Here is a 24,744-nt window from a genome sequence, read left to right as displayed (position 1 = left end):
AATTTTGTCCTTAAGTATGCTTTCCATCAGTTTACCTAGCACAGAAGTAAATCTAACCAGCCTGTAATTTCCTGGATCCCTCCTGGATCCCTTTTTGAAAATGGGAGTTATATTAGTTACTTTTTACTGGCACAGAACCTGATTGTAGGGACAGGGGCGTAACGATAGGGGGGGCACGTGCCCTGGGTGCCACCCCGGCGGGTCACGTGGGGGGGCGCCAAAAAGTGGCTTCCCCCACCCCCCCTGGATCGCCCGCCAAGTGTGGTGGCGGGCGTGCGGCGGCGATTTGGTGGCGGCGGCGGGTCACCCGCCGAGTGCGGCAGTGGCTGGTGGCAATGGGCTGTAGCGCGGCCTGAGCAGCGGCGGATCACCCGCTGAGGAGTGCAGGCAGAGCGACGCCGGGCCGGAAGGCAGTCTCGGCGTTGTTCTGCCAGCACTCCTCAGCGGGCGATCCGCCGCCGCTGCTCGGGCCATGCTACAGCTCGCTGCCAGCCACCGCCGCACTCGGCGGGCGACCTGCCACCGCCGAATCTCCACCGCACGCACGCCGCACTCGGCGGGCGACCCGCCACTGCCGAATCGCCGCCGCATGCCTGCCGCACTCGCCGCACGCACGCTGCACTCGGCGGGCGATCTGCCACCACCAAATCACCGCCACCACTGGCAATCTGCTGCCTGGGGGGTGCTGCCGTGCCCTCACAGGTATGTGGGGGCCGGGGGGCGCCATTTCAGGGCCAGAGCTTGCCCTGGGCACCGTTTCCCCCCGATACGCCACTGTGTAGGGACAAGTTACATATTTTTGCTAGGAGACCAGCAATTTCACATTTGAGTGTGAACTGACCAGTTTGAGGCCATTCATTTCAAGAAACGGATACAGCTGGCGTATCAGCTAAAGCTGATAAAAAGCACCTCTGGCCACCACCTCAATTTGAGATACCAAGGAGAGGTTCGGATCCAGAAGCACCCGCAGAATGCATATCTGTTCCTTCCGGGGGAGCGTGACCCCATCCAGAACCAGCAGATCAAAATCGTCTCCTGAGTTCTGACCCAGCATAATAAGTACCTCTCTCTTATCTAGATTCAGCCTCAGATTGTTATCTCTCATCCAGCCCGTTACTGCCTCCAGGTAGGCATTTAGAGAGGTTATGCCTCCTCCCGATGATGTTGACATGGAGAAATAGATTTATGCCTTATTGTACAATTATGGAAGGAATATGTGCCTTTAACCAGAGATACTATAAGCTAAGCCTGCACAACCCATTGAGTTGAAGAGAGTCCACCAGCCAAGTATTGTGGCCTGCCAGCTTAACAAGGTTCCTCAGCTGGTAGGCCACAATATATGTGTGTTCATTTGAATTGTTCACATGTACAGGCTTAATTTATGGCACACATTCCTTTTATGGCTTTACGGTGAGACATAAACCACAGGCTACTTCACAGTCATCTGTTTTGCAGTCGCCAGGCAGGTTGCAAAAACAAGGTTCATCAAGCTGCCTGCTTGTGAGTAACCACACATAGCTGTTGGACTGTATTTGGCTTGTGCAGGCAGTGGGGGTGGCCATAGACGTGCCAGAAGTTATTCTTTGCCACACTATTGGTAATCTTTTGTGATTCATAGGAATGGCTTTCAATCTCGTGCCTCTATGATTATTTAGTGCATTTCCATTTTAAGAAATATTTTGGATGTAAGAGAAAATAAATTAAGGGATTTCCAACTGTGCTATCAAATGTCTTTTCCAATGCTATTTAACTTGATACAGTTAGGAGATTAATGAACAGTCATCCTTATCATTTTACCTGCAAACCCTTGTGTATTTTTCATTACTGAACAACAATGTACAGTACTATATGATATGAGATTTACCCTCACTCCTGTTGAATGCATGTAAAAATGTATTCGTTTCTAAGGGGGCTGAACTACATTTTAATGTATGCTTTTATTTCTAGCTGACTTGAGATCTTTTAAAGAGGCACAGCCAGGTGGGTAGAAGCTGTCTTTGTCAAGTTAGTGTTTTCCCTGTTCCATTAAGACAGTGTCTACCTTGTGTAAGATCCATTTCTGTGAATTGTACAAGGACATTCAAAATCTAATAAACTTAATTTAAATTTAAGTTAATTTAATTTTAAACTTTAATTTCAAATAATTTATTTGAATATAAATACTAATACAGTGGCCCACATTCTTTGTGCAGCCCTCAAGGGCAGGGTTGTTTGAGGGGAGGGGAGAGAAGTGAAAATTGCTTCCCCATTCCCATGTGTTGGGCTATGAGGCACGTTTGCAACACAGCTAAGAAACCTGGTTCTGTGCGATGTCAGAACTCTTGCTCTGCCCGCATAAAGCAGTCGAAAATATGGAACAATATAGATATTTTTACAAAATAGAATAATGATATGATTAAAGTTCTAAAATGTATTAAAATATTACTTGTATTTATTTATTTCTCAAATTTGTATACTGCCCCAAACTTCTGTCTCTGGGTGGTTTACAACAACATAAAACAAATTAAAAATGAAACCCATAAACCAATTTAAAACCATAGTCGAGTTAAAAAGCTTGGGAGAAAAATGAGTCTTTAGGCACTTGAAAAAAGTTGTCAGAGAGGGGGAAGCTCTTATTTCAGCAGGGACCACATTGCAGAATCTCAGGGCAGCAACAGAGAAGGCCCATCCTTCTCAATACAGAAATATTACATAGTTGAACAAGAGGGAAACTCCTCAATGAGAACAATATAAGAAAGATTCATAGAAGGGTGAAGAGTAGAAAATATTATTTTTTTTAGAGAATATGGTAAGGAATATGTACAGAGTGAGAAAGCAAGAAGGGTGTGTGGAAAATTTTAAGCAAATTTTCTCAAGATAGCTGTATATGCTGTTCCTTGGCACACAGCCTACATCACTGATAGATTAATCTTATTTAAAAGAAAGAGTTCTAATAGCATACTACATTCTTTAATTTTAAAAAATGCTAGAGGACTGGTTTTTTTCAAAAAAGATATATAAAAATAGTACGAATTACTCATGGGTAATATGCTCTATACTGTTGTGCAGTTTACATATATGGTTCTCACATTCAGGAAATATTCTGTGATATTTTTACTGTTTTTGCCATTTTTGTGCCTAACTGTTTGCCAGCAATAGTTGGTACAACAACAAAAATATTGTGTTGCCTGCCTGTTTCTTCTCTGGTATGTACTCATCTTGTCGCTTTCATAAATACCAGTGGGAATTTTTTTACTAAAATAGTTAATTTAGTCAAAGATCCATTTCCATTTTGTTTGTCATTATGAGAGTCTGTAATGCTTTTGTGCATGCAGTGATTATTTTTGATATGCTTTGAGGTGCAATCAGTCTTGTTGTGTCATTGGTTGATTTATTTTCTGTCTGTAAACTTTGCAATATGAATTAAGACCTGTTTCAGATTTGCTTCTGAAGTTGTTGTGACCCCTGAATAGAGGAGTACACAGTCCAGTTTTCGCAATTCAGTCAAAATTTGGGCCAAATTCAGACCGGACTGCAGGTTCGCAAACTGGGCTGGTCGGTTCGACCGAACCAGCTCGAACCAGTTTGACAGTTTGAGCTGCTTTATAAAGGGGATAGGGGTTAGACCCAAAGGCTGGTCTGGCTCGTGACCAAAATGCTCAAAGTGTCTCAGTTTGCAGTGGACCAGTTCGTATTGGATCATCTGTGCACACCCCTACCCCTGGAATTTGTTCCTGTTTAACTGGAATCTGAAAAATATGTCCTGATTGAGCTTGGTAATGTTGCAAGGTCTGATGCATCCAAATTGCCAGATACACCTGAGATTTTTGAGGTGAGGCCTGATGATTTCCTGAGACTTCCAACCCTTGAAAACTGGAGAAAATATCTAGTAACCAATAGAGCCCAGCGGTGAAGGGGCAGATCCCAGTGACAGCCCCCAAATGGCCTACAATTTTTTTAATGTCCGTCAGCTGGAGAAAAAAGAAAACAGCTGAAGTTATTGTTGGCAAACTGATGACCTAGAACTAGGCCCTCACCCACAGTGATAAAGTTCTGGGAAATTTCTGCCTCCTAGAATTTGTATCCTGAGTTTTGGAGAGTCCATGGTGCTATTTGCATGGTGTCTAATACCTTTGGCCCACAAGAGAATCTGTGATCACTCCTGTTTTGACTGCTGTTTTGCTCCAGGAGCCTGAGGAACAGATCCATGGCAATTGCTTAGCTCTAAGCACTTGTGAAACAGATCCATAGACTCACAGGAGAAAAGAGAAAGAGAGACCAGACTGACATCCTTGTACAGCCTCTTCTCCTAATTACTTTCTATTCCCTGTTAGTTCTTCTGGGGGTGAAGACAGATGTAAAATAAAAAGACTCTGTTTTGACTTTTCACTATAATTAACAGATGAGCATACCATCAAATCAGATGTTGGTACAAGTCATCAGTTGTCCCTCCCTTTCCAACACAATCCGTCTCTCATGCTGCCTCTTCCTATTAAAAAAAACCATGCTTTCGCCAGGTACTTGACACAGAAGCAGCTCAACCTTCTTCAGTCTCATGCAACTGGCTGCAGTGGCAGTGAGCAAAAGAAAACAGTGAAGAGGCAGGGAGGGGCCAAGACTGATGGCTGGAACCAGTGTACAATTCACTGGCATACTTGTCTGCTAGTTTCATTGTGAAACAAGACACTCTGCATGATTGAAGAAAATGCTGAGAATCTTCTTTTCATATTGCGTCTATCTTCATCCTTTGTAGCAGGTATGTGGGAACTCTGAAGCTGATGTCACTTCCTGTGCTATGATACCACAGCAATATAATAGGTAAACAGGCTTCATACCATTGTGTTGCCTTGTTCTTTTTGTTGTGTTTAGGAATCTTTCAAATGTCTCCTGCAACCTCCTGAAAGAGTTGCTTCTTAAATGTTAAATTAGGAATGAACATATTGAGGAAAAAATGTCTGCAAATATATTAGCATAATTATTTCCAGTGACTCGCTGTAATCATGCTTTAACCCATGTGCTTCTGTAAAGTGTCAGAGACTTTTGACATCTAATAAGTTATTTGTGGTCTTTCAGTCAGAAGTGACTTTGTATTTGTTTCCCATAAATTTGTTTTTGCATTCCTTTATATCCCTTGTGGGATAAGCATTACGTTTTGTTCCTCATTTCTTCCTATTTTTCTTGCTAATGTTATGTACTCAGATAAATCAGTTCTGTATTTGAACCAAAATCTGTGGGTTCCATATCCACATTTGCTGTTCACTTTAGATCCTGACACCATGAACAAGTCCATATGAAAATGTCCTGACACCATGAACAAGTGCATATGAAAATGCCCCATTGTTTTTAACTGAAGCTTCAACACAAAGTTCAACTTGATTGTAGCCTTTCCATATTCTCTGCTTTCATGTGCTTTTGCCTTGAATTCTAAAAATATAAACATAATGCAAAGGAAACACTTCAGAAGTGGAATGCAGCCTATTTGGAAAATATAGAAAGCATCTGACAAGAGAAGTATGTATTTTCAAAAATTGCCTTGATTGTAGTGATCTGAAGTTTCCTTCCTAGTGCCAATTTACCCAGTACAGTACTAATGTTCTGGTATCTGTACCAGACGAATCAATTCCTGGTAATTATACTAGGTTGCCTCCTAAGTTGATCTTAAGTAAATGGAATTTATTTTATTTTATTTTATTTGATATTAAGGAGCTAGAATGATCTTGAGTAAATGGAATTGTAAATGGATTTTCTGCTGCTGCTACAACGGATATTTGTATATTGCTTTTCAACGAAAGTGCTCAAAGCAGTTTACATAGAAAATAAATAAATAAAATAGGCTGCTTCCCTAGCCCAAAAGAGCTCACAATTTAATTTTAAAAAGGCGGAAGATTTATATGATATGATGAGAAACCAGAGTATGGGCTCACACTCTAAAAAATGCTGAGAAGTGGATTTTCAGGTGTCTCAGCGGACTATTGGGGAGGAGGAGCGGGGAAGGTCCCTTATGGGACCTTCTTCCCACTCATACTGTTCCCAGCAATTTTTTCTACTGCACCTAGGTTGGGTCTTGAGAATTATGAAGCCAATGACTGTGTGGCTTTTCTTTCTTTATTTCTTTATTTTTAAACTTAAAATAATGAGGATTCTTCTCAGCTTTGGTATGGAATAGCAGATTGGAATACCAGTAAACTGCTGGAAGCCTGCTGGAGAAGAGGATACCATCTCCCCTAGGGTGTGAGACTGGGGTGCCTGCCTCTTCTCTTCTGCCCTCCCTGGTTGCCATCTGCCTCCCCCCAGGACTGCTTGCGGAGAGGCTTTGCAGGACTGGGGCTGTAAGGGTGCCTGGGCAGTTTTTCCTGGTTTCACCTGCTGAGCTTATTGCTCAGCCTATATAGGAAGACTGCCGGTGGCGGCAGGCCCGCCACCAAAGGGGTCGCCACCAAAGGGGCAACACCAAAGGGGGTTGCCCCTTTGGGGGAGCCAATTCGGGGGAGAAACGAGGGCTGGACACTTTGTCCAACCATTTTTATAGAGGGAGGCATTCAATAGTGGGGCTTCTGTTCAATCAGTTTTAAGTTCTGCTGAGGTTGGGTTGAAGTTGTAATGTGTGTGGGTTTGTCTGGAGATGGGGATCCAGGGAGTGTCTTCGTTGAAGGTGGGGCAGCTATTCCGGTGGTGTTGGGGAATAGAAGAAGAAACGTAGGCGGGTCAGCAGGCTGTTCTAGGGGAAGGGTGGTCAGAAATCTAGTAGCTGTCCCCCTTTCCGGCTGTCCTGCCAGCTCTTTGACCTTGGGGAGCACTGCCAACATCCCACATAACCTTACCTTGCTTCTCTGCAATGCCAGGTTGGTCCAGAATAAATCAGAACTCATCCATGATTTGATCATGGAAGAAGGGGCTGACCTGATGTGTATTACTGAGACTTGGTTGCGGGAGGCTAGTGGTCCAGTCTGGTCCCAGCTTCTCCCACCAGGATATTCTGTAGAGGAGCAGGTGAGGGGACGTGCGCGGGGAGGTGGAGTGGCTGTGGTCTATAACATCTCCCTTACCAGGGTCCCTGTTAGGGTATCGGACCATATCGAATGTGTGTACTTGAGTTTGGGGACCAGGGATAGATTGGGACTTCTGTTGGTGTACCGATCGCCCCGCTGCCCAACGGAATCCCTTACTGAGCTCATGGACTTGGTCGCGGAACTTGCGTTGGAGTCTCCCAGACTTTTGGTGCTGGGGGACTTCAATGTTCATTTTGGGACCAATTTGTCCGGGGCAGCTCAGGAGTTCATAGCAGCCATGACGACTATGAGCCTATCCCAAGCGGTCTCTGGATCGACGCATATTGCAGGTCACATGCTTGATTTGGTCTTTTATTCTGATCGGGGTGGTGTTCCGTGGGTGGGCACTCCTACAATTTCCCCGTTGTCATTGACGGACCACCATCTGGTTAAGGTTGGACTTACAACCGCTTTCCACTTTCGCAGGGGCGAGGGGCCTAGAAGGGCGGTATAAAAGTTTTAAAAATACATACATACTGAAAACAGCTGGTTGAATAGAATGAAAAGATCCTTGCAGTTTTGTGCAACTGACCCAGACTCAGATTGCAATCTGATTCCTTACTTGGGAATAAACCCAATTTAGAATCTAGTGGGACTCACATCCAAGTTAATTTGCAATAGGGATGTGTATGGAACTAGTTCAGAGGCCCTTTACAGTGTTCGGCTGGTTTGAAGATGGGGGGTGCCCCTTTAAGGGTGTGGGAGGGTGCACTTACCCTTCTTGCCGCTCTTCCCCCACTGGCATTCATTTTTTCGAAAGTCCATAGGACGGTAGCATACCTGCCGCTCTGTTTGCCCCGTTTATCTGAACTGAGCAGAAATATCTAGTGTTCCTGTGTGTGCCAGGACAGGTGCAGGTACATCGCACCTGCTACATGCCCACCCCTGCCATGTGTGTGCCCGCACATGACGTGCACACCAGCACATGACATGCACATGCACCTGCCCATGCCGGTGCGCCAGATACTTCCGCTCAGTTCCAGTAAATGGGGGCAAATGGGGCAGCAGGGAGGTACTCTGCTGTCCCATGGACTTTTGAAAAACTGAGCACCGGCGGGGGAAAAGAGAGGATGGAGGAATAAGTGCACCCTCCCCCGCCCTTAAAGCAGCCCACCCGCCTTTGAGCCTCGCCCACCCGGTTCCATGTACATCCCTAATTTGCATGGGCTCATATATTGTTAGTGACGTGTCAGCCAGGATTCTGCTACTGCAGAATCAACAACAGATATTTGCATATTTCTTATGGAATACTGTTATGTTAAATTTTTAATTACAGAGGATGTTAATATTTTCCTCAAGAGTTAATGGAAACATCAATTATTCATTGACTTGATAGCCGCTGCTTTTAATTGTGACTTTTACACAAACACTGAATTTTTATTTCATAAAACTTGAGGACACACTATGACAATATTTTCACATACTGAGTGTGTAACTCTCTGCAATGGGATAAATACTTGTTAAGGGATGAAATAAATGTAAGTAATTACCAGGGGTAGAGTAGGAAGGGAACCTGCAACTAAAGCTACTGAGAGAATATGATTAATCATTGCTGTTTACTCCCTTTTCCCTAACTGAAGGCAAGTGCAGGGAACCTGTGTCAGCTCTCTGGGAGTATCAAACTATAAATACACTATTTCATTAGTAATATTTATTTAGAGAGTGACATAATCTGAATCATTCAAGAGCAGAAGGACTAGGATTCTTTTTCAATTAACTCAAGGCCAAAATACACATGAAGCTAAACCCATCTTTAGAAGATGGACTTAACTTGTAACAGGTCTTTTTATCTTTTAAAATAAACTGTATGGGTCCCTGATCCACACCAGGAGTGTGGAGTGCAGTGGGGAGGTAGACACTTTCCTTCTGCAGCACCATTTTTGCCTTGAACATCATGAAGCCAGTGACGGCTGGTATGGACAGATCTGGAGGGCAGTAAATGAGGTAAGATTTGTTCTCACTCCTGACTGCCTCACTCACCCTTGCTGTGCCTGGCCATGGTGTTAACCCTCTATGCTGGTCATTTTCTGGGTTGGAAGACTACTAATGACCTGCCTGAGTGCAAAGAGTTAATATAGCTCGGTGTGACAAGGGAGAGCAAGGCAGCCAAGATGGTGCCAGAGGAATGAGAACAAGCCTCATCGGAGGCTTATTTACCACGCTCCTGATCCACCCATATCAGCAGCCACTGCCTGAAGCACTGATTTGCTTCAGGCAACCACTTCCTGTACACATCCAGGTTAAGTTCATCTTCTAAAAACAAGCTTAAAGTCACATGCAGTTTGGTCCTTATTCATCCATGCTATTATCATTATGACAGACACTCATATTTAACTATGAACCATATTTAACTTAATCAGTGGTAACAACTGATTCCATGCAAAAACAGCTAAGCAGAAAAAGTTGGGACAAAAATTATTCTTAAGGTGCTAGCAATCAACATATGTAGCTAATTATCAATATAAGGACTTTGCTGATAAACTATCATACCAGATATCGTCTATATCATAATATAAAAACAGCCCTGATGGATCAGGCCCAAGCAGTGTTCTCTCTAATGTTTTTCATCTCTGTGCGGAATGAGTTTTGTTCTGGGTGGCAGTATCAAGACACTGTGTGCACACATGCACACAGTGGGTGACAACACAAGGCCTGAAAGGGAACGTGGTACTGGGGACGTGCTATCGCCCTCCAGATCAAAATGCTGACAGTGACTGGGAGTTGCAGGAGGAAATCAGGGAGGCGTCAAGGAGAGGCAGGGCTGTAATAATGGGTGACTTCAATTACCCACACATAGACTGGGTAAATTCACAGTCAGGTAATGACAAAGAGGACAGATTTCTAGATACGCTGAATGACGCTAGAACAGATACGCTAGAACAGTTGGTCTTTGAACCAACCAGAAAGAAGGCGACCTTGGACTTAATTCTGAGTGGGACCCAGGACCTGGTGCGTGATGTCAGTGTAATCGACCCTTTAGGGAACAGTGACCATAGTGCGATCAAATTCAGCATACAAGTGGGGGGGAAATCACCAAGGAAGTCTAACACAGAGATTTTGAATTTCAGAAGAGGAAACTTCTACAAAATGAGGAGTATGGTGAAAAGAAAGTTGAAAGGGAAAATCAAGACAGTCACTTCGCTCCAGAATGCATGGAGTTAACTCAAAACCACAATACTAGAAGCCCAGTTAGATTGTATACCCAAAAGGAGGAAAGGTACCTCTAAGTTAGCCAGCATAGCTAGCGGGTACTGTCAAGGAAACCATAAAAGGGAAGAAGACTTCCTTCCAAAATTGGAAGGCCTGTCCAAATGAAGAGAAAAGAAAGGAACACAAACTCTGGCAAAAGAAATGCAAGGTGACAATAAGGGAGGCAAAAAGAGAGTTTGAGGAGCATTTAGCCAGAAGTATCAAGGGGAATAACAAAAACTTATTTAAATACATCAGATTCAGGAAAACTGCCAGGGAGGTGGTTGGACCATTAGACAATGAGGGAGTGAAAGGGATTATTAAGGAGGATATGGAGGTCGCAGAGAAGCTAAATGAGTTCTTTGCATTCATCTTCATTGCAGAGGTTACTGAGCATATACCTGTTCCTGAACCAAGATGGAGGCTAAAGAACTGAGTCAGATAGAAGAGATGATGTTCTAAACTGTCTGGAAAAACTGAAAACTAACAAATCACCAGGGCCAGATGGCATCCATCCAAGAGTCCTCAAAGAACTCAAATGTGAAATTGTTGACCTCCTTGCTAAAATATATAACTTATCCCTGCTATCGGGCTCTGTACCAGAGGACTGGAAAGTAGCAAATGTAAAACCAATTTTCAAAATGGGATCCAGGGCTGATCCGGGAAATTACAGGGCAGTTAGCTTAATGTCCGTTCCAGGCAAATTGATGGAAAGCATCCTCAAGGATAACATTGTAAAGCACATAGAAGAACAGGCCGGGCTGGGAGTGAACCAGCATGGCTTCTGCAAAGGTAAATCTTGCCTCACCAACCTTTTGGAATTCTTTGAGAGTGTCAACAAGTGTGTGGATCAAGGTGATCCAGTTGACATAATATACCTGGACTTCCAAAAAGCTTTTGACAAAGTCCCTCATTAAAGACACCTGAGGAAACTTAGCAGTCATGGGATAAGGGGACAAGTACATGTGTGGATTGCTAACTGGTTGAAAGACAGAAAACAGAGGGTAGGGATAAATGGAGAGTTTTCACAATGGAGGGAAGTAAGAAGTGGGGTCCCCCAGGGATCTGTACTAGGACCGGTGCTTTTTAATTAATTCATAAATGATCTAGAAGCAGGAGTAAGCAGCGAGGTGGCCACATCTGCAGATGATACCAAACTCTTTTGGGTAGTGAAATCCAAAACTGATTGTGAGGAGCTCTAAAAGGATCTCTCCAAACTGGGTGAGTGGGCAACAAAGTGGCAACATTGTGGTTCAATGTTGGCAAATGTAAAGTGATGCACATTGGGACAAAAAAACCCAACTTCAAGTATACGCTGATAGGATCTGAGCTGTTGGTGACTGACAAGGAGAGGGATCTTGGGGTTGTGGTGGACAGCTCTTTGAAAGTGTCAACTCAATGTGCGGCAGCTGTGAAAAAGGCAAATTCCATGCTAGGGATAATGAGGAAGGGGACTGAAAATAAAACGGCTAATATGATAATGCCTTTATACAAACCTATGGTGCGGCCACACCTGGAGTACTGTGCAGAATTCTGGTCACTGCATCTAAAAAAGGACATTGTAGAACTGGAAAAGGTGCAGAAGAGGGCAACCAAGATGATCAGGGGCCTAGAGCACCTTTCTTATGAGACAAGGCTACAACATCTGGGGCTTTTTAGTTTAGAAAAAAGGTGACTGCGGGGAGACATTATAGAGGTCTATAAAATCATGCATGGTGTGGAGAAAGTGGATAGAGAGAAATTCTTCTTCCTCTCACATAACACTAGAACCAGGGGTTATCCCATGAAATTGATTGCCAGGAAATCTAGGACCAACAAAGGAAGTACTTTTTTACACAACGCATAATCAACTTGTGGAATTCTCTGCCACAAGATGTGGTGACAGCCAACAACCTGGATGGCTTTAAGAGGGGTTTGGATGACTTCATGGAGGAGAGGTCTATCATTGGCTACTAGTTGGAGGGGTAGAGGCCATTTCCAGCCTCAAAGCCAGGATGCCTCTGAGTGCCAGTTGCAGGGGAGTAAGAGCAGGAGAGAGGGCATGCCCTCAACTCCAGCCTGTGGCTTCCAGTGGCATCTAGTGAGCCACTATGCGAAACAGGATGCTGGACTAGATGGGCCTTGGGCCTGATCCAGCAGGGTTATTCTTATGTTCTTATGTTAGAGTGGGGCCTTCCTGATTCAGGCTGAGCGGGATCCAAAATTACTGAGCAGACATCAAAAAAACATGTGAGCATGAGCATGTGCACACGCCTTAGAAGGAACACTAGGCCCAAGGCCCATCTAGTCCAGCATACTGTTTCACACAGTGACCCACCCGATGCCACTTGAAGCCTACAGGCAACTGTTGAGGGCACACCCTCTCTCATGCTGTTACTCCCCTGCTCCCCCTACTCATCCTGCCTCTGAGGCTGAAGTTGGCCTATAGCCTTCCAACTAGTAGCCATTGACAGACCTTTCCTCCATGAAGTTATCCAAACCCTGATTAAAGCCATACAGGTTGTTGGCTGTCAGAGAATTCTAGAAGTTGATTATGCATTGTGTGAAAAAGTACTTCCGTTTGTTGGTCCTAAATTTCCTGGCAATCAGTTTCATGGAATACCTCTGGTTCTAGTGTTATGTGAGAGGGAGAAAAATTTCTCTCTATCCACTTTCTCACACCATGCATGATTTTATAGACCCCTATCATGTCTCCCCTTAGAATATAAAATTCTAAGCATCAACATGTGTAATAAAAATAATAAAGTTTTAAAAAATGCACACTAAATACACAAAACAAACATGGTTAAGAATAAAGGAGTCCAGCCATTCAAAATATTCTGCCAAATTCATTTCCACCTTAACCAGGTCTTCTTCAGTCTGTTTTATTTAAATATCTAGTATATTAAAACCTATTTTTGCAATGGAGAATAATATCTGATTTACTTATCTTCTATATTCAGCTAGGAGCTGTTGAACTTGTTCTAAAAAAGAAAAACCAATATGCCTCTCCCAATAACTGACGCATGGGTGGAGGCCACATGTAGGAAAAGGGCATTCATCGATCAATGAGATGTTAACTGACATCCTTTGTGACAATGTGTGCAAATGTGGGCTGGGATGAACACACCTTTTAAAAAATAGAATGTGGCCTACTTCGTGTGATGCAAGTTGCAGAGTAGCAGAGGAGGAAGGCATAACATTGTAGCTGCAGTTTCTGGCTCCAAATGTAGGGGAAACATGTTTTTCAAGTTTATCTTGTGCTTTTTTTGTTGTGTTGATTTTTTTGGTGTCTTTTTGTTGTTGTTGTTTACATGCAGCCATAACCTCTCGCCTTATAGGAAAATGCTCCAATGGTTGTCCTTCTCCAGTCCTGTAATACCTGGAGTCAGAGGGGGTCATACCCCTGGACTTCTGGGCTGAAGTCTAGGGCCCACACAGCCCCCGAGGGCCCAAAAATACTCTTTAATCTGCCCTTGGGTGGTGTGGTTACCAGGCCAAGCATTATGATACTTAATTTGCAGCAGAGGGGGGCCTCCAAAGGCCTTTAAGTCCAGTCTCCAAAATTACCTAGGTGCACCTCTGCCTGGGGTGACCAGAGCTGCACACAGTTTTCTAAATGTGACTATACTATTAATTAAATATAATGGCATTATGATGCCTGCTGCTTATATTTAATCCATTTAATAATTCCAAACAAAGAATGTCTTTTTCACTACTGCAGTGATGTTGTCCCTGGCCTTTCCATTATTACTCCAAGGTTATTATCCTTGGTAGTCACAACCAGTTAAGACCGATTCAGTGTATAGGTGGCCCTCATTATCCCATGGTTTCAACAACTGTGGTTTCGCATATCTGCGGACGGGTCTTAGAGACTCAGTTTCTTTTAGGGGTGTGCACTAATATTATTTTTTTGATTCAATTTGTGCCCAAATTGAATCACCCCTGATTTGTTTTGTGTCTGAATCTGTCCCCCCAAATCACCCCAGGTTTGATTTGGATTTGATTTGATTCACTTCAGATTTGGATTTGATTTGGACAACTTATAAAGGCCTAGGGGCACTAGGTTTGGTTGGTGGGTAGGTCCCCATGGCTGCCACCTACCACCCAAATTCCAAGGCAGTGAGACACTTGGTTGATTTGTAATGATTTTTTTTTTTTAGTTTTTACTGATTTTGTATATTTCCACCATAGGCAATAATGGGGATTCAAAATCGCCCTATTCTAACCCTAACATGGACTCCCAGTTTTCATTTTCTAAGAAAGCTAAGCTCTAGCACTTGTAGAAGTAGAGCTTTGGAGCAAAATGTGTAGTCACTATTTTTCAAGTGTTTGGATTCTTTGGTGTCTAATAACTTTCCCTCATAATCAATCCCTGAGATCCCTTCATTTCTTCTGTTCATTTTGACTGTCATTGGACAGTACCAACCGAGAACTATGCCTGTCCCCTCAGGGGTACTCAGTTTATTTTTTAGGAATTTTTAAAGTGTGTCAATTCTTTAGTGTCTTCATTACACAACTTCATTTCTTCTGTTCATTTTTACCCCACTGCTTTGCGGGGGGCGGGGTGATTAGTGGCATCCCATGTGCCAACTACCCCACAAGCCACTGGGTACTCAGTTTATATTTTAGGAATTTTTGAGGTGTTTAGACTCTTTGGTGTGTAATGAATCCACATAGGGATTCATTATGAGGAAAGGTTATTAGAGAAAAGAGTCTAAAGACTTTAAAAAAAAAATCCTAGAACATAAACTGAGTAGTACCCCACTGCCTTTCACGTGTGTGTGTGTGTGGGGGGTGTAGTTGGCACATGAAAGTTGACAGTTGGCACTGTCCTAAGACAGTCAAAATAAATAGAAGAAATGAAGGTGTGTAATGAATCCTCATACGGATGCATTGAGGAAAAATTGTTAGACACCAAAGAATCCAAACACTTGAAAAATAGTGACCACACATTTTGCTCCATAATTCCACTTCTACAAGGGTTAGAGCTTAGTTTTTGGGTTTTTTTAAATGAAAGCTGGGTATCTAGTAGAATCGGAATCTTGAATAGATTTGCTTCTAACCTGGCACGATTAGATTTGGACTCGAATCAAGCCAATGGACGACAGGGGTGATTTGTTCGGTCTCCAAATCACCCGAATCAGCTAGATTTGGGTGCAAATTGATTTGTACCCGAATTGATTCACACATCCCTAGTTTCTTCATCCATGATATAAAAAGAGGCTAAAATTCACCTATTTGCAGTTTTGTTTGGCCAAAAATGACCCAGAAATGACTTCCGGTGTCATTTCCAGCCACAATTTTAGAGTGCAGAGCCATGTTGTGGCTCTTCTTTGAAATAATCTCTATATATAATTCTCTTGGGTGTGCCCAGGAAAAATGCATCCCGGCAGCCCAGTTGATTGGCTGGGCTGCGGGGCGCCTGATTGGCTGGCGCACCCAGGAGAACAGCAGCGGAGTAGGCCATGGCCGGAGAGCCAGGCGGTCCCGGCCGCGGAGGCGGCGGCGGGTCAGGCGGCGGCAGGCCAGGCCGCGGCGGCAGTGGGTCAGGCCGCGGCAGGCCAGCTAGAGGCACAGATGATCTGTGCCCGGGCCCACTAGTAATTAAAAAATCCCCACAATGTTTTTTGAAAATTGGAGGAATTGGGGTTTGTGGGGAGAGCTGGAGACCTGGAGAGCAGAGTACTTTATTTCTCTTATTTATGCTCCCTTCCACTTTTAGCCTTTTTGGTGTGTGAGAACCTAGCCCCTATATTCCTGTAGGGGAGTTTTCATTATTCACAGTTTCCAAATTTGTACCTGTAGGAGAGAAAGGAGCCCCTGCTTGGGAGTACTCCTGGACCCAGGCCTCACCCTGGTATCTCCGGTAGAAGCCATGGCCAGTACTTTCTATCAGCTTCTGCTGATTCAACAACTGAGTCGATCCTCGAAGAGGATGACCTCAAAACAGTGGTGCGTCAGCTGGTAACCTCCAGGCTTGAGTATTGCAATGCGTCTGTATGGGGCTGCCTTTGTATGTAGTTCAGAAACTTCTGTTAGTTCAAAATGCGGCAGCCAGATTGGTCTCTGGAGCAACCAATCATATTATGCCTGTTTTGAAACAGTTGTACTGGCTACCAATATGTTTCCAGGCAAAATACAAAGTGCTGGTTATTACCTTTAAAGCCCTGAGATGCTTAGGTCCAGTTTACCTTAGAGAGCACCTTCTTTTGCATGATCCCCACCACATGTTATGGTCATCTGAGGAGGTCCGTCTCCAGTTACCACCAGTACATCTGGTGGCGACTCAGAAGCGGGCCTACTCTGTAGCTGCTCCGGGGCTGTGGAATGCATTCCCTGCAGAAATCTGTAATTTGAATTCATTATTAGCCTTCAGGACAGCCCTCAAAACCTATCTGTTTGGCCTGGCCTTGTACATGTTTTTAACTTGTTGTAACCTGGTTTTCCGGGGTTTTAAAATTGTTTTGAATGCTGTAAGTGTTGTTTTATGGTGTTCTATAGTTTTTGGTTTTGATTGTTAATTGATTTGTATCATTGTATCATTTTGTTTTAATCTAAACCACCCTGGCCATTCTTTTTTGGAAGGGTGGTGCAGAAATCGAACCAATGAATGAATAAATAAAAGCCCTTTCTTTACCTTCACCAATCCAATCCAGTCACCTTGAACAACATGTGCATATGTAGCACTCATTGCGTCTCGTAAACCTCCATGATTCTCCTATATGAATACCACCATTCAGTCACACACCCCACACATGATAAATGAGTAAGCTCATGAATGTATTGGATAAATTAATAGATTTAATTAATAAATGGAAACAATGATTGTCCTGTTCCAGTGCTTTAGACTTGCGAATGCTGACAGTATCATAGTGCCATATCTTTTGTCTGTGTTTCATCTTTGTACCAACTTGACAGTACTGCCACCACTGCCGCCTTAACTTATCCTTTGCATGGCCATGTGATGTCAAGTAGGTGGTATTATATCAGTGCTTGTACTGGAACTTCAGCAACTTCTGTGCCATTGACAAGTAATTTCATTTTTACAGAATACCATGCGGCTATTTTACATTTAAAGAGAGAGCACAAAGATGAAGTTGAAAAATTAAAGGTAACTATTTCTGATTACTCAAATTTCTGAAAATTATATTTCTTCTAAAATGTTGTATACATTGGTATAATGCTGTGTGAAGTTTATTACATTCAGAATCTAGCTATATAAATCTAGTTCATTGTTCTCATTTAGTGCCATAAGCACAGCAGCTCTGTCGTGCACATGAAGCTCTGCTACCTACAAGGGCTGCCAATGGAGGATGCAAATCCATGTGCTTATTTTTCTATTCATGTGGATCTGCTTCTTCCATTGAAATGAATGAGACGGTCTAAGAGTATAATGATCTGGAAGAATGTATGTTTATATTGAATGAATTCTTTTATTATAATTTACAAGCCCATTCTTGACTGGGCAAGGTCATTTTGCATAGATTACACTTATAGAAAAGTTTAAGAAATTAAATATACGTAATATAATTTTTTATTTGTTTATTTAGCACATTTTATTTATTTGTTTGCTTGTTTGTTCATGTGCTCGCAATAGGGAAGTAAATAAATTGCAAAAGGGAAGGAAAATAACAGCTTCAACTTCAAAGATTATTTTTTTTAATGAATAATTACCATATATGGTAAATTTGAATAATAGTAAATCTGGATCTGAGAAAGATCTTCTCTTGGGCATGATGTCATTTTGGAATTATGGATCTGATTATTTAGTATTAAAAATCTGTTGAGAACAATGACGGTTAAAACATGATTATTATATTCAGAATTTCTTCTAAAAATATACCAAAAAATAATTACCGTGGCAGGGAGGCTCAGAGGCAGCAGGGGTGCCACTTTAAGAGTGGGGGAGGGTGCACTTACCCCTCCCACCGCTTTTAAGAACATAAGAACAGCCCTGCTGGATCGGGCCCAAGGCCCATCTAGTCCAGCATCCTGTTTCACACAGTGGCCCACCAGATGCCACTGGATGCCTGCAGCAGGAGTTGAGGGCATGCCCTCCCTCCTGCTGTTACTCCCCTGCAACTGGTACTCAGAGGCATCCCTCCTTTGAGGCTGGAGGTGGCCCTCCGACTAGTAGCTGTTGATAGACCTCTCCTCCATGAAGTTATCCAAGCCCACTGTTCATGTGGAGAGCCTCATTGTGTAAAGAAATACTTTCTTTTGTCTGTCCTGAATTTCCCAGCATTTAGCTTCAACAGATGACCCCGGGTTGTAATATTATGAGAGAGGGAGAAAGACACCTCTTTATCCACTTGACCCACACCATGCATAATTTTATACACCTTTGTCATGACCCCCTTTACCTGCCTCCTTTCTAAACTAAGAAGGCCCAAACATTGTAGTCTTTCCTCATAGGAGAATCGCTCCAGCCCCCTTCTCTGTACCTTTTCCAGCTCTACAGTATCTACAGTATCCTTTTAAAGGTACAGTGACCAGAACTGTACACAATATTCCAAGATCTATTGCATCACTTTGTGCAGATATTTCACCAATATCTCTGGTCAAACATATTTTGCAGGTTTTTGTAATGCTTCAGAAATCTGCAGATGCTGTAGATTCAGTATGTCAGTGGGACAAAATAATTGACTATATATACCACAGGAAATAAATATCATCTTCAGATTCTAAAAATGATTGTCCATCTCTAACCTTAGTCTATGGTCCTAAGCACATTTATATGGGAATAAGTTTAGCTGAAACCTGAACATATTTCCATGATATGTGCTTATATCCAGAATGTCAGAAAATGACATTCATTGAGGTTATCACCATACCATGCTGACAAAGGCAATATGTTATTTTTTAAATACATCTACTACATATTTGATGTGTTGTCAATACCCCAAATAATTCAGCCCAATTAATGTAAATTAAACAGAAACAGAAAAGCGTTTTCTATATGCTCCACTAGAGGTCAGCTAAGCATCTCTTTTCCCCCAGGAGGAAAACTGGCTGTAATATTTCTTCATGTTTCATTTCATTTGGATATATGTTGTACATTAAAATGAAAACAATAGTGTATACTGTACATGCCATATCATGTTTAACAGGAGCTGTCTTATCCTGAATCTAAAATAGATCTCTCTTTTGATTGCTATGAAGTTAATCACAAGATTGTTGTTGTTTATCATAAGTGGTATTTAGGTTAATCATTAGATCAACCATTAGATCAGTCATTAGATTTGAAAATGTTTTTGATAGTAAACTACAAGCCAAACTGAGATGAAATCCAAAAGGACTTAGTTACAGGGTAACAGAATATCAGTCAGTGTTAATAGATGCCAAACATCAAAAGGGGTGGTGGTCATCTCCAACCCAGGGGCAGGGCTAGTGTGGAAGCAGCTTTTATGAATGTTCTTCGGGTGCACCCCAGTACTGAGCTGCCACTGCCTGGTATATCATTGTTGCCATTAATCTGTTGTTGTTTTTTGCCTTTCTGGGAAAAGATGGGGATGCTTTTTAAAATGTTTGCTAATGTGTACATACACGAGCCACCTAATGATGCAGCGGGGCAATAACTTGCCTAGGCAGCAAGAGGTTGCTGGTTCGAATCCCCGCTGGTATGTTTCCCAGACTATGGGAAACACCTATATCGGGCAGCAGCAATAGAGGAAGATGCTGAAAGGCATCATCTCATACTGTGTGCGATAAGGCAATGGTAAACCCCTCCTGTATTCTACCAAAGAAAACCACATGGCTCTGTGGTCGCCAGGAGTCGACGCCGACTCGATGGTACAACTTTACTTTACTTTAATGTGTACATACATGCACAAATGTTCTTCAGAGTTCTCTCAAAAGTTCTCCCTTTGCCCTTAATTTCTAGAAATTAAATCCCAGGTGAGCTGGGAAACAGATGTACCTTGATAGACATGCATCTAGTGTGTCTAGTGCACATGTATGGAAATCTATGCACGTGGAAGCAGCATGCTGGTCAAGATGGATCTTTAGCCTGATCCAGCAGAACTTTTCATGTTCTGCCCTGCAAGAATGCTCAGTTTTACAGCTTTAAAGAAATATTTAATTGTACTTATCCATGCCGAGCATGTTGCTTTTTGTCCTTTAACAAGGGGAAATTCAAAACTAAAACTCACTAGTTACACTGCATGTTCCAGGCTGAGTTTCTATTGAGCTCAGCATGTCCATTTTGCAGAATGTCTGTATCGTGTATGGTTGCTGGAACACAACTGCGGTCCAAAGCTGCAGTCAAGGTCACCAAGGGTTTATTAGTCAATTTTGCCTAATGAGCTATTCTACCTTTTTTCAGTACTTCCATGTGTTGCTGCTGATGAAGGTCTCCCAGCTTGTGGTTCACAATAAATTCTGTTCTTACCTGAAAAGTATTAGTCCTCAATACACAATTTCATCACATGATTATGAATCTTGCAACCGGCATATAAGGCAGTCTTGGCTCTTTCAACATTGCACCTAGTGAAATTATTTGCAGCACTTATCCTGGAACTGGTATTTCTGTGAAATATTTCTGTGAAACCTGAGGCTGACTCACATACAGAAGCCATTGCACCAAAATGAGATGAGCTAATTCGAATGGTTCTTGCAGCTGTAGTAATCCATGAATACTAATTAGCATAGCAAAGCTAGAAAGATTGTGCTGCTGCTAATTACTGCTGTTGTGGATCATCACTATGCTTAGCTCCTATACTTCTGAATTTTACATAGAAATTTTCATTTACTTTTTGTATTTCATAGCCTTTTTGGCCCTACAGTTTACCATTTTTCTTCTCTATTTAATCTCTCAACTATAGACAGCACTCCATGCATTCAATTAAGTGGACTGTAGTCCACAAAAACCACAATAAATAATAAGGTGCCACAAGATTATTTGTTGTGAATGCTGTAAAACAACAAAACAGCTGCCCATTTGGACATTTACACTCCTTCTTGCAAGATGTTTTTGAGTTTCTGGATTTTTTACAGAGTGTATGCAAACTCTCTCTCTCTCTCTCTCTCTCACACACACACACACACTCACACACACTCACACACTCACACACACACACACACACTCACACTTTTGTCTCTGCTAAACCCCTGTGCTAACAGGAAGCTATATGCTCTCAAATTAAATCTTATTCCAGGCCTATTCTCTCATTTCCCACCTGCTCTGGAACCTTGGAAGATGGGGATTCTGGAAAATCCAAATAGAATGTGGGTGACTGGGCATATCAGTGAAAAGGTCCTAGCAGGCTAGATGTTCCCCTCAAGCCATACATTGCTTATTTCTGAAGGAGAAGGTTCAGTTATGGTTACAGATACAACAGTGAATCATCTTGTGGTGTTCACACAAGAACCCCCAACACAATGTCAATGCAAGAGGTTCTTGTGTTAACGCCACAAGATGATTAAATGTGGCATCAACTGCCTACTACTGTGGAATGGAGTTCTAGGAGAGAGAGAAATAGACATTAGCAATAGCAATAGCAATAGCACTTACATTTATATACCGCTCTATAGCCGGAGCTCTCTAAGCGGTTTACAATGATTAGCATATTGCCCCCAACATTCTGGGTACTCATTTTACCGACCTCGGAAGGATGGAAGGCTGAGTCAACCTTGAGCCCCTGGTCAGGATCGAACTTGTAACCTTCTGGTTACAGGGCGGCAGTTTTTTTACCACTGCGCCACCAGGGGCTCATTGCAGAAAAGAGATGCTTAGACTCTAGAAGAAAGAAATGCTAGATTATTGAGAATACAAGAAGAACAATTGAGGGAAGGAATTTTTAAGAGGGAAGAACAACGACCCTGTGCAAATCCAAGGAATCCTTAGTAAGACTTGAGCTGTTCCATGCCCTCCTTTTTCATCTGTCTACAAACTGGACTACCTTCTTACCAATGAGAAGTTTCTCCTGCTTTGTTATATTTGGAGAATTGTTGGACTCCCCCCCTCCCCGCATAGACATTATTACATGTTGCTCCTACCTTTTTAAATTAATCATGTTAACCTGTATTAAATTATTTCAGAGGTGAACATAGTCTTAAAATGCAATATATTATTTCCCGTTGTTAGTGCAAACTGTTGGAGATGCAGCTCCTAATGGCATTAACTCTTACCACCAACAACTCTATCGACCACTAGGGGCATCGGGGCAGAGTCAGCCAGTAAGGGTATTCCCTCTCTGACTACACTCTCTCTATTCTACTTCCCCTTTGTTAGATTGATGGGTTTTATTCTCTCACCTGGAGATAACTGGTTGAAGGACAGGAAACAGAGGGTAGGAATAAATGGACAATTTTCACAATGGACAGAAGTAGGATCCTCCCAGGGACTTGTACTGGGACCAGAAACCTGGTAGTGAAATCCAAAACAGATTGTGAGGAGTTCTAAAAGGATCTCTCCAAATTGTGTGAGTGGGCAACAAGATGGCAAATGTAGTTCATTGTTAGCAAATGTAAAGTGTTGCATATTTGGGCAAAAAGCCCCAAATTCGCATATACACTGATGGGGTCTGAGCTGTCAGAAACTGACCAGGAGAGAGATCTTGCGGTCTTGGTGGACTGCTTGTTGAAAGTGTTCTCAGTATGTGGCAGCTGTGAAAATGGCAAATTCCATGCTAGGAATCATGAGGAAGGAGACTGAAAATAAAAATGCTAATACAGTATTTATATACTGCTCATAAGTTTTGGGTTGTATATAAATATGTTAAATACATAAATACATAATATAATGCCCTTATACAAATCTGTGGCATGGCCACATTTGGAGTACTGCATGCAGTTCTGGTCACTGTATCTCAAGAAGAACATTGTAGACCTGGAAAAGGTGCAGAAGCAGGCAACCAAGATGATTGGGCCTGGGGCACCTTACTTATGAGGCAAGGCTACAGCGTCTGAGGCTTTTTAATTTGCAAATGAGGTGACTAAGGGGAGACATAACAGAGGTGTACAAAATTATGCATGTAGTAGACAGAGTGGACAGAGAGAAATTCTTCTCCCTCTCTCACAACACTAGATCGAGGGGTCATCCCATGAAACTGAAGGCCAGGAAATTTAGGACCAACAAAAGGAAGTACCTCTTCACAAAGCACATCTATGGAATTCTCTGCCACGGGATGTGATGATGGCCACTAGCTTGGATGACTTTAAAAGGGACTTAGACAAATTTACAGAGGACAGGTCTAGTATCAATGGCTGCTAGTCATGTGGCTATAGGCCACCTCCAGTCTTAGAGGCAAGATGCCTCTGAATACCAGTTGCAAGGGAGCAACAGAAAGAGGGATGGCATATCCTCACCTGTGGACTTCTCAGGGGCATCTGGTGGGCCACTGTGTGTGAAACAGGATGCTTGACTGGATGGGATTTGGACTTGATGCAGCAGAGCTATTTTTATGTTCTTAAAAATACTTCCTTTTTATCCCGCTCTTTCTGTATGTAGCTAGCAACAAAGGATGTGAAGGCCTTATCTATCTCCCTGATAGATTTTCTAAATAAACTATTTAGAACTTTAACTCCATACTAATATTAATTAGCTGTGATCTCCTTACTTGTGCACTTCCACTGCAGCTGGGGTAGGTAAAGAAGTCTCCCCAGCAAGCTCTCTATCACAAACTATAAAAATGAGTTTTTCCTGTAGAATGTATTTCCTGCTGGTACATTGAGAGGATTTTATGCATTGAAAGGTCATATTTTGGGAGGAAGCCTCATTTAAAAAATGCTTCAGTTTATGAAAAAGCTCATGTAAGCCTGCTGGAGGAACTCAATGAGATGATGATTTTAAGAGAGGTTTGGTTGAGAGGAGATTAAATACGCATGTAATGTACCTGCTGCTTGTGTTTTGCTTGTTGTAAGAAGAAAGATTAAAAATATTATGATCTCATCATGACTGTACAATGTTATTACTACTAAGAAGATTTGTAGCCTCTGTTATCCTAACATTAAATCATGCCCCTTTGGTTTGTAAATCGACCATTTCCCCATTTCATCAGATGGAAGAGGAAAGGAGCTCCTTTGCTTGTGTTGCTCTCCTCTAACAAAGGTAGAGAAGCAAGCTGGGCTTTTATTGATTGATTGATTGATTGACTGATTGATTGATTTTATTGAACTTGTATACCGCCTAGTATAAAAACCTTGAGGGTTAAGGATTTGGCATGCCATCTTGAAATTTGCCTGCAATGTAACATCAAGACAGCACCAACAAAGTCAAGATGGGTGGTGTTTTACTGATGTATCTGTAGGTGCTTGCCTAGCAGTCAGCCCATATTTATGGTTGCAGGACCCTACACTTCACTCAAGTGAAACATGATTGTGGAGATCATGCCCTGCTCCTCTCCACAGCTTCAAGCTTGGGAGGAAGGCTGAGGTTTATCACAGTTTCCATGGCAAACATGTTGAATTAATCTTTGTACCTGGTGCTCCCCATCCTAGGCATTTATGTACTATCACAGCAGTGGCTGGGCTGTAAGATTGTAATGGCAAATAAGAACATTGCTAGATACTGTACTTAAAAGATTTGGAGCCTGGGACTATAGGG

At 42.5% G+C, this 24,744-nt stretch overlaps 1 protein-coding gene across 2 annotated transcripts in view; it reads left to right on the top strand.

Moving 5' to 3' along the window:
* The window catches only part of FMN1 (formin 1), a 180,254-nt gene that overhangs the window by 22,931 nt on the left and 132,579 nt on the right, over window positions 1-24,744 (top strand). Inside the window, exons 3-4 of one of the 2 annotated variants that reach the window (XM_053285240.1) lie at window positions 1,948-1,980; window positions 17,249-17,310. In XM_053285240.1, the coding sequence (XP_053141215.1) occupies window positions 1,948-1,980; window positions 17,249-17,310 (95 nt within the window). The remainder of the gene's footprint in view (window positions 1-1,947; window positions 1,981-17,248; window positions 17,311-24,744) is intronic. The other variant, XM_053285241.1, reaches the window with a different exon arrangement.

Source organism: Hemicordylus capensis, chromosome 1 (genome assembly GCF_027244095.1).
Source record: "Hemicordylus capensis ecotype Gifberg chromosome 1, rHemCap1.1.pri, whole genome shotgun sequence".
In the NCBI taxonomy this organism is placed as follows: Eukaryota; Metazoa; Chordata; class Lepidosauria; order Squamata; family Cordylidae; genus Hemicordylus; species Hemicordylus capensis.
Note: the sequence above shows the minus strand (reverse complement) of the source record. Positions and strands in the feature narration are given on the sequence as shown.